Source organism: Pagrus pagrus (assembly GCF_965226575.1).
Source record: "Pagrus pagrus genome assembly, chromosome: 2".
Classification (NCBI taxonomy): Eukaryota; Metazoa; Chordata; class Actinopteri; order Spariformes; family Sparidae; genus Pagrus; species Pagrus pagrus.
In genome coordinates this window covers 37,245,854-37,255,045 of record NC_140186.1, presented here as the reverse complement: position 1 = coordinate 37,255,045, position 9,192 = coordinate 37,245,854, and the positions used below count along the sequence as shown (strand labels likewise).

The 9,192-nt window shown below is 40.5% G+C and overlaps 1 protein-coding gene across 1 annotated transcript; it reads right to left on the bottom strand.

Moving 5' to 3' along the window:
* Positions 1-899: 899 nt before the first annotated feature.
* Positions 900-8,959, bottom strand: gstt1b (glutathione S-transferase theta 1b). Its single transcript, XM_084376770.1, has 5 exons — positions 8,741-8,959; positions 8,047-8,134; positions 6,131-6,281; positions 5,464-5,640; positions 900-1,421 (listed from the first exon to the last, which is right to left on the bottom strand). Exons 1-5 carry the CDS (start codon positions 8,850-8,852, stop codon positions 1,224-1,226), a joined length of 726 nt encoding a protein of 241 aa, XP_084232896.1. The 5' UTR covers positions 8,853-8,959; the 3' UTR covers positions 900-1,223.
* Between the last annotated feature and the right edge of the window lie 233 nt (positions 8,960-9,192).

Here is a 9,192-nt window from a genome sequence, read left to right as displayed (position 1 = left end):
GCCGAGGGCTGAGCTCCACCAACCTGCACACTCAACAACTAAGAGTTAGAGCACAGGAACAGAACAGCAGCTGTGTTCAGGACCAGAGCCACCTCACTATGAACCTCTACGTGAAGTGTCTAGGCTCTGTGCACACAGTCAGTCAGGAGTAAACCATCAGCCTACCTGCTGCAGTCACACTGCTTGCTATCACCTTCTGCAGGTGAGTCCCGTGCAAGGGAATGGCAATGGAAGACCATTACCACCAGTGAAATAACTGGATAAGACGAAAACTAAGCATGACAAAAAAGAATAAATATGACATAAAGTCTTATTTATATGATTAAAAAGTCAGAATTCTGGGACAATAAAAAGTCGAAACTATTAAATGAAAGTCAAAATTATGACCTTGTTTCTCATATCCATGACTTTTTACCTCCTAATTATGTCTTACCATGGGAATATATATATGTATATGAATATATATACATATACACTCTTCTTTATTGTTATTGGACTTTTTCCCTTTCCCTTATTTTGCAGTCTTTTGCATTCTATTCATTATATCCATACTCATTACTTTATTAGCATAACTGAGTTTACTTGTAATGAAATGTGTTGCGTAATCGAAATGGCCTTACTTGTCCACTTGGTGGCAGCATTGTTTGCAAATGCTGCCATGAAACAAGAGGAAGAATGACTCAAGATCAGACCGTGATGCTGAGGGTCATCCCAATCAAATATTTGTTAAGTGGGCCAGCTGAAAAATAAATACAGATTGATCTCAAAATTGTACTTCAAACTTAAGTTGCACAGCTTCAGTTTTGTATCATATTATCAGATATCAGCAGGAGCCAGACTATGAGGCACTGTCACAGTGATCACCACAACTGACAGACACTGAGAGCAGAGTTTGGTGCAAAAACTCAATTTATTAAGGCTTGAAATAACCTCAACATATCTTCTAACATGGAGCACAGCCCAAAATGTCCACTGTGAAGCGTTAAGGAAATGGTGTGATGTTTGTTGGCAGACACAAGCTATAGCTCTCACATTTCACATTCCTCTGTTACATAATGAGTCCAGGACTCAACACGTAAGTATACTAGTGCTTTTACTTATAAACAGTGGAGATTCTACATACAGGAAGCTTAAAATGCATACAATGTATTGTCCAGTCTACATGTGCTGACAGTGACAATGTGGATTCTCTGTATAGCCAGGAATGAGAGGGAAACTCCTCTTCACATGAATAACTTGAGGATCTTGGGCTTGAACAACTGCATCTTGCTAGGGTCCATCATCTTCACACTCTCCTGGGCTCTCAGGATAGCATGGTGGGCATCATCAAACAGCTCTTTACCAACGGCGACCTCGACTCTGTCCCGCCAGGCGCTCAGCTTGGGTCTCCTGTCAAACACATCCAGGCCGGCGCCCACAGGCTGTCAGCGAGAGAGGCACAGAGGATGAGGACTGTTAATGTGCAGCCAACTCTTCAGGCATTCTCTGTAACTATGGACCAATATCACAGGGATCAATGGTAAAAGGGATTCTATTAGTACCAGTCATTCTTGATGATTACGGCTTACAGCTCATGAAAACCTAAAAGTCAGTATCTCAGAAAATTAGTATATTGTGAAAAAGTTCAATATTGTAGACTCAAGGTGTCACACTCTAATCAGCTAATTAACTCAAATCACCTGCAAAGGTTTCCTGAGCCTTTAAAGGGTCTCTTAGACCCCGTACACACGTAGCCGGGTATCTGCTAAAACGAATATATTTTTCTACGTTTGGACCTGTCATCCACATAAAAACGCATCATAAACGAATATTTTAAAAAACTCCGGGCAAAGTGAAGATTTGCGAATACTCCGTTTATGCATTTGCGTGTAGACAGAGATAACCGGAGTTTTGCGTTTTCGAACGTCACAATATGCGCCAAAACAACAACAAATCTGCTCTGACATCAAACGTGCGACCTTTGTTTACTGCAGAAGCATGGCTCCGAGTGCCTTGAAAACTGTGGTGGTGTTAACTATTGTGCAGGCGCTGTTTACCTCTTTGATTTTACAAGCCCAACTACTGCTCCAAGAGCACAGGCGACGGATAACATTGCGTGACAATTTCCGTATGTCTCGGTCCTCACTCCTGTCGCTGTCGGAGTTATTACGTCCTCATATCGAGGGGCAGTCCACTGTCATGCGATCACTCGTCAGTGTGATTGAAAACGCAGATGTTCGGTTATGTGTGGAAGGGTTTTTTTTCAAGAACGAGGTAGTGTGGATGAAATTTATTTTATAAACGGAGGGGGGAGATATTCGGTTTTAAAAATACCCGGCTACGTGTGTACGTAGCCTCAGTCTGGTTCAGTAGGCCTCACAATCATGGGGAAGACTGCTGACTTGACAATTGTGTAGAAGACAGTCATTGACGGCCTCCACAAGGACAGCAAGCCTCAAAAGGTCATTGCTAAAGAAGCTGGCTGTTCACACAGTGCTGTATCCAAGCATATTCATAGAAAGTTGAGTGGAAGGAAAAAGTGTTGTAGGAAAAGGTGCACAAGCAACAGGGATAACCGCAGCCTAGAGAGGATTGTCAAGCAAAGGCCATTCAAAAATTTGGGGGAGCTTCACAAGGAGTGGACTGAGGCAGGAGTCAGTGCATCAAGAGCCACCACGCACAGACATATCCAGGACATGGGCTACAACTGTCGCATTCCTCGCGTCAAGCCACTCCTGAACCAGAGACAACATCAGAAGCTTCTTACCTGGACTAAGGAGAAAAAGAATTGGTCTGTCGCTCAGTGGTTCAAAGTATTCGGGAACAAGAAACACATCCTACCAAAAAGCTAAGTTTCCTCATGAGACCGCAGCACATGCCCGGATGAGTGAGTGACGTTCAGGAGTCGGGGGTGGGGACGGGGGGGTGGAAACACCGCTGTTCCGACCCCCCCGCCCCCGCAGCTGTCCATGGTGCTGCTGAACCAGGTGACGTTGTTTACACTCTGCGTTGTGGCTTGTCTGGGAAACGCGCGCATCTCAGGGACTGGGCAGATCTGGCCCACTTGCTTTGTCCCTCACTCCGTTGGGAGATCTTCCACAGAGTAAAAGAAATACACATTGTTTCTCTCCCCCGCTCCGCTCGAGCGCGGCTGAACGTGGCTTGAGCCCACTTCACGGGTGCGAGGCTGCAGACCAGGGGAGAAAAAAAAATTCTTTGCTCGGTGCTTTGGTTGGGTTTTAGGCAATGAAGAAAGGAGTTGGTTAAAGTTTAGTAAAAAGACCAGGTAGAGGCCAGAAGCATAATGACTGTTAGCTATAGGCTACTATGTCATATTATTTACAGATCAAGTTTAGTTCTTGGAATTCTGTGCATTAGAAAGAACAGTTCTTTTAAGTATTATTTGTTTTTATTCTGTCTGTTCAACGTCCTCCAACAAGGACGGGTGGTGGTGGGGTTCATAATGTTCACAATGATATTTTATTAGTTGTTGGTTTAACCATGGATGAGGTAATGGCTGTCATGTTATTTTCTTTTCAATGACATTCCTTGTTACATGTTCATTGCTGGATTTATGGAAAAACATCAACCAATATTGCATATCCATAATTATTATAATGGATAAATAAAGAATACTTACTTTACGCCTATTTTGAATTTTACTCAAATACAAATACAAATACAAATACTTTTCCCCCCTCAACAAATACAAATACAGATACAAATATCGGCTGCTCTGCACACCCCTAGTGCATATACAAGAATTTACCTTTCAAAAGGCCTAATATATAAAATTATAAAATATATGTAATATTCAAATTTTCTGAGATACTGAATTTTGGGTTTTCATGAGCTGTAAGCCGTAATCATCAAGATTAAAACAAATAAAAGGCTTGAAACATTTCACTTTCTGTGTAATGAATCTATATGAGTTTCAAAAATTCAATTAAATTACAGAAATAAATTACGTTTTCCATGATATTCTAATTTATTGAGATGCACCTGTATATCGTCCTTTAAAAACCTGCGATTGGATGACCTCTGAAATCGACCACTGTTATCACTGTAAATGCAGTGTGAGAATGACAAACTTGAAAGGCGTAACAACATGGGCCAGTACAGGGGCCGGAGGTTAGCGTGGGTAACCTCAGCGAGCACTATAACCTAAAACTGTACTGAAACTCAGTTCCTTTGACTACTGATCAGATTGTGTTTGTAGCACCAGGCTTGCACTAGGGTCCGCCTCAGTTTTTGTTTCTTTCAGAAGGAGCAGGCAGCTGTTTCAATAAAACTAGAGACACGAGTTGAACTTTAGCAATGGCAATAAACTTTCTGTGCTGCACATCAGTTGCATTCTCTGTATTGGAACTTTGTTAAACTGCAGCAAAATAAAATTCAAATCAAATAAAAAAACCTGGTGAGTTTTTAGAAACTGTGAAGTTGAACTATTGATGAACTGTTGAACTTTATCATTTATTCAGTCTGTTATTCTACTATTCTACTGCATATGCTTCGTAACTGTGGACCCAAATATCACATGACAGTCATGATGTTGTTTGGATATGTATAGCATAAGGATCTCTTGTTCTCTGATAAGCTTATGATGAACTTGTGGGTCCATGTGTTTACCATTCAGTTAATATTGATGTTAAACTTAATTGTTGCCACAGAGTAGAAGGCCAATCACGTCCGGTTTCTTTGTTTGTGGAATGATTAGAAAGGAGGTTATTATTCGATCTTTGGAGCCACTCCTTCTGACTTCTTGTGATAAGGTTTTTTGTCTCCTATATTGTAATTACAATAAAATCTACTTGTACTTTAACCCTTTTGGTTTCTTTGTGTGTTTATCTAACTCTGTTCAGAGTTTTTTCACACCACAGCAATCCTGAGGCCAGATATTTCTCTAATGACCTAGTGGAAACCAGATTCCAAAGTCCAAATAAATGATAGTGTTGTTCAGTGTGTGCTTGATGTGTAAATAAGCAACTTTAGCCATGATCAACTCCATAGCTTGTGCAGACCTCAAGGGGATAAAAACATATAAATGCAGCTTTAAAATACATTTTGCAAGTTTGAGATGCATTTTACATTTGTGAACTTTTGTTGAATAAAAAAGTTTTGTTGCAAAACTTGTTTTTTTTTACTACTGATGCACTAATAAGATGTAACAGGCAAAACTTGATCAAATTAGACAAAAGATAGAAATAATATGTTAATTTCTAGACAGTTAACACAGTTATGCATTTATATATTCTATAATGAAGGTTTAACTGTGTTTTTTTTACTGTCTGATGTAAAACACATTATTTCTTTATTCAATACTGACCCTTAAACACAGGCACAAGGGACGACCAGTGTCAAGTCTAGTGAGACAAATAGAAAGTAGAAAATAACATTCATACATCTCAAACATTGTGATGGCATGGCCATTCATCATTCTCTGAACATGTTCCATGATAGTTGTTGGAAAAATGCATACTGTACCTGTATGATCTCCACAATGGCGACTAGGTCAGCCAGTGACATGTGATCTCCTGCAATGAAGGGCCTGTCCTGAAGGAACTTTTCTTCTATGAGTTTCAGTGAGCCGTTCAGATCCTCTAAGGCTGCATCCAGCTTCTCCTGAGGGACTTCCACACCCATGATTTTAGGAATCAAAAGCTACAGCCCAAACACAAAGATTTCCATTTGAGTGTCAAGGAAGTGCAGATGAAATAACAAACTATTCAACTCTGTCAATTAACTTATTCCTGACACAAAATCATTCACTTGGGACATTAAAATCACAAGTCTTCCCACTAACAGTCTCTGCACAGGCTCACTGACACATGACACACAATCACAAGTCTGAAGCAGGTCATTCAAAGAATGTATTGTATTGAGGCTTTTGTCTTGTCTTGTTACTGATGTCACACTGATGCAGTGTGAAAAGGAAATGAAATAGGATACAAAAGGAACATCTAAATGCACACACCAGCAGAAGAATGAAAGCAGCAGGAAGTCTCTGTCAGTGGCACTAACTGACAACAACACTGGCCTGGTGTTTGCTTTCCTGCTGACTTCACTCCTCAGTCTCTGACTGGAGAAAAGCTGGAGGTAAAAGCCTGCATTTTAACAAGGAGGACACCATGACAGGTGTCAGTGAACATACCCGGAGCCAGAACATCTTGGATCCATGCATACGGATAGCCATGTGCTGCCATGACAGATACTCATCGACACGAGCACGCTGCTGAAAGTCAGCTGGGTACCAGAAGTCTGGAGTCTTAAACTTCTGTGTCATATACAGCATGATGGCGATGCTGCAGAGCAGAGGCAAACATCGCAAATGACTACCACACACTGTGATTTATTTATAAAATTTATACCAGGTTATTACTGTTTAAAGCTACTACAAGGAACTTTCATTTTATGTTGATTCTGGTCGATGATGACAATGGGTAAACAAAGTAAACTATGATTTTATACCATAGCACCAGACTACAGAGCAGCTACTTTCCTCAATTCAGCACTCCACCATAATAAAATTGTTTTAATTTTATGATAATATGATAATATTCAATCTGGATAAATCTGACCCAGTGACAGGAATTACAAATAACTAGAATTACTACAAAGAAATAGATATAATAATAGTAATAATTAGGGCTGCCCGATAAATCGAATTTTCATCGTCATCGCGATATGAACATGTGCGATAAACACATCGCAAAAGAATGCCTGACACGCTATGAATAAGAAAAATCATTTTGTTTACATGCGGCATGCATGCACCGTGAGCATGCTAACATTTAGCCTATCTGACGGAGCCCTGGATACAAGGGCCAATCAGATGAAGCCCCAGCTAGCCGTTAGCTACCCCGACAAAATTAATTGGCATCAGTTTGGTGGTGATTGCCAGGTTATGATGGCTGAGGGAGGGGAGAAAAGCGATGAAAATGGTCGAGGAAGAACAGCACTTCTGCTATATGGAGTTATTTTGGATTTAGGAGAGACGACGTTGTAACGTGGGCTGGTGAAGGGGAAGGTGATGGTCCACTTTAGTGCGGCAACGCCGGGTAGCTCCGGTTTCTCAAGAGACGGCAGGCAACATTGGGGGTTTCTGCACGGCACTTTTATTCAAGTACACCTGCTCTTCTTCATCGTACAGGTTACATTACCCATTAAACAAAAGAAGGCGCCACCTAGTGGCGCTACATTAAATAACTCTGACTGTTACAACGTGTTACAAAGACAGGTACTGTGTAAGCACATCAGCACAACTTCAGCACATCAGGGAATGTGGTACATGTCTGAAACCTAACAAAGTTTACATGCTGGTTTTCTTGGACAAGAACTTGTGTTAAGGGAATAACTAAGGTTGTAACTTGACCTAAAGGGTAGATATTTTTTCCTGATTTTATTTTCTCTTGATTTAGTGGGCTGGCCCTGCTCTATTTCAGTTCATACTATAGATCTCTGCACCTTGTTAGGCAGAGTCAAGGGCCTTGATGACTGTGATGAGAGACATTACAGTTAATATAAAGTGCCATGTTTAACTTATATTTATTTAATTATGTAAGTTGTTTCCCCCTGGATTTTTTTTATTTATTTCAACTCTGCATGGTAAGAGATGTTTTGGTTGAGTGTCCAAGAAAATAGTTTAAAGGGAGCAGGGGAAATTAAACTTTAATGTCATATAATTGTAATGTCTTATTTAAATTAATGTTCTGCTTAATTGGTTGGGTATTCATGTGCAGTTTGTTCGATAAAAGCATGTTCAAAATAATTTATTTCATTCTTTATTCAGTGGGCATTGGCTATTCAATGTTTCGGGTCTATGTTAGCTGTCTACATATTAATGCGGAAACACTATTACTAACTGTATAGTTAATAATATGCAAACTTCAATATTTGTTTATTTATCGCAAGTTATATCGTCATCGCAATATTGAACAGTGTTATCGCACATCGCAGATTTTCCTCATATCGTGCAGGCCTAGTAATAATCTTCTCACTTAAAGAAGTTAAAATTTCCTCTACGTATGTTGTTTAATGATTTATATGGAAGAACATTTTATTAATCACCTTTCAGTCAGGCAGAAGTCTCCATCTCGCATAGCAGGAACTTTTCTTATCATGCTGATCTTCCCAAACTCTTCCTCATAATGTTCACCTGAAACCAACACACACGCTGGGTCAAGTCAGCAGCAGCAAGAAGATTTTAGCCTGGAATTATCTATATTTATTCTAGTCCACTCGGCCTGTCTGCCCCACTGTAACCAGTCCACTTTGCCTGTCTGTCCCACTGTAACCAGTCCACTCCGCCTGTCTGCCCCACTGTAACCAGTCCACTCCGCCTGTCTGTCAAACTGTAACCAGTCCACACGGCCTGATTAGTACTTATCCAGCTCCAGCTCTGTAGCTGAGTCCTGTTTAGTGTGCTTGATTCAGGTCACTGATTGATTTAGGTGATAAATGACGGTAGATGCCACTACAACGTTATCCAGTTACACTACTGCTTACCATGCAGATATCTGACGTCATCTTTAATTTAAATAGTTTTTTGTCCCGTTAACTAACTGCGAGCTCAGCCCTGTCACCACTGAACACAACGTGACAAAGCAGCAGTGTCCGCAGAGGATCAGCTCTCTGAAGCAGCACAGATTTATGAAAACACTCAAAAAAAGACTCTGCAGGAATGAATGTCATTTGCTTCTACCCCTGCTGATCTGGAAAAGGATACGAAGTGTTCTTCGTCAGTGTGTAAACTTTAACTCACCATCAAACAGCGAAACTTTTTTGAATTCAAAAGGAATGTTGTTCTTCTTGGCGAAGATATAAACTGAGCGGCAGGGCTGAGAGAAAAGGTCCAAGTACAGTTCCAGCGACATTATTGGTTCTGAACACAGGGCGGGGATCCTCTCTCGTTAGTTGTCTTTCTTGTGGCACTGGTACTTCTTCAAGGCTACTTAAGGCACCAAAGATCCTTTATTTGACTGAGATAAATCACGTCCCTCCTACAGAGAGACGAAGTCACGCCCCTAAGGCCATGGAAGCAAATCTGGACCATAATCCAAATTAAAATGGATTAACAGAAATGCTTTTTCATTTTCAGAATATAGCTGCATTTTTGACTCATAAATAAAATGAATAATAAATCATCCAAACTGCATTTTCATTTTCTTCTTCAAGACTGTTCATTCTGTGACCTAATTAAAATGAAAAAGAGAC

Coding starts and splice junctions, on each gene's coding strand:
- gstt1b (XM_084376770.1), bottom strand. CDS start 8,852: ATGTCGCTGGAACTGTACTTGGACCTTTTCTCTCAGCCCTGCCGCTCA. Junction 8,135..8,740: donor AAAAGTTTCGCTGTTTGATG/GTGAGTTAAAGT, acceptor TGTTGGTTTCAG/GTGAACATTATGAGGAAGAG. Junction 6,282..8,046: donor GACTTCTGCCTGACTGAAAG/GTGATTAATAAA, acceptor TCTGCTCTGCAG/CATCGCCATCATGCTGTATA.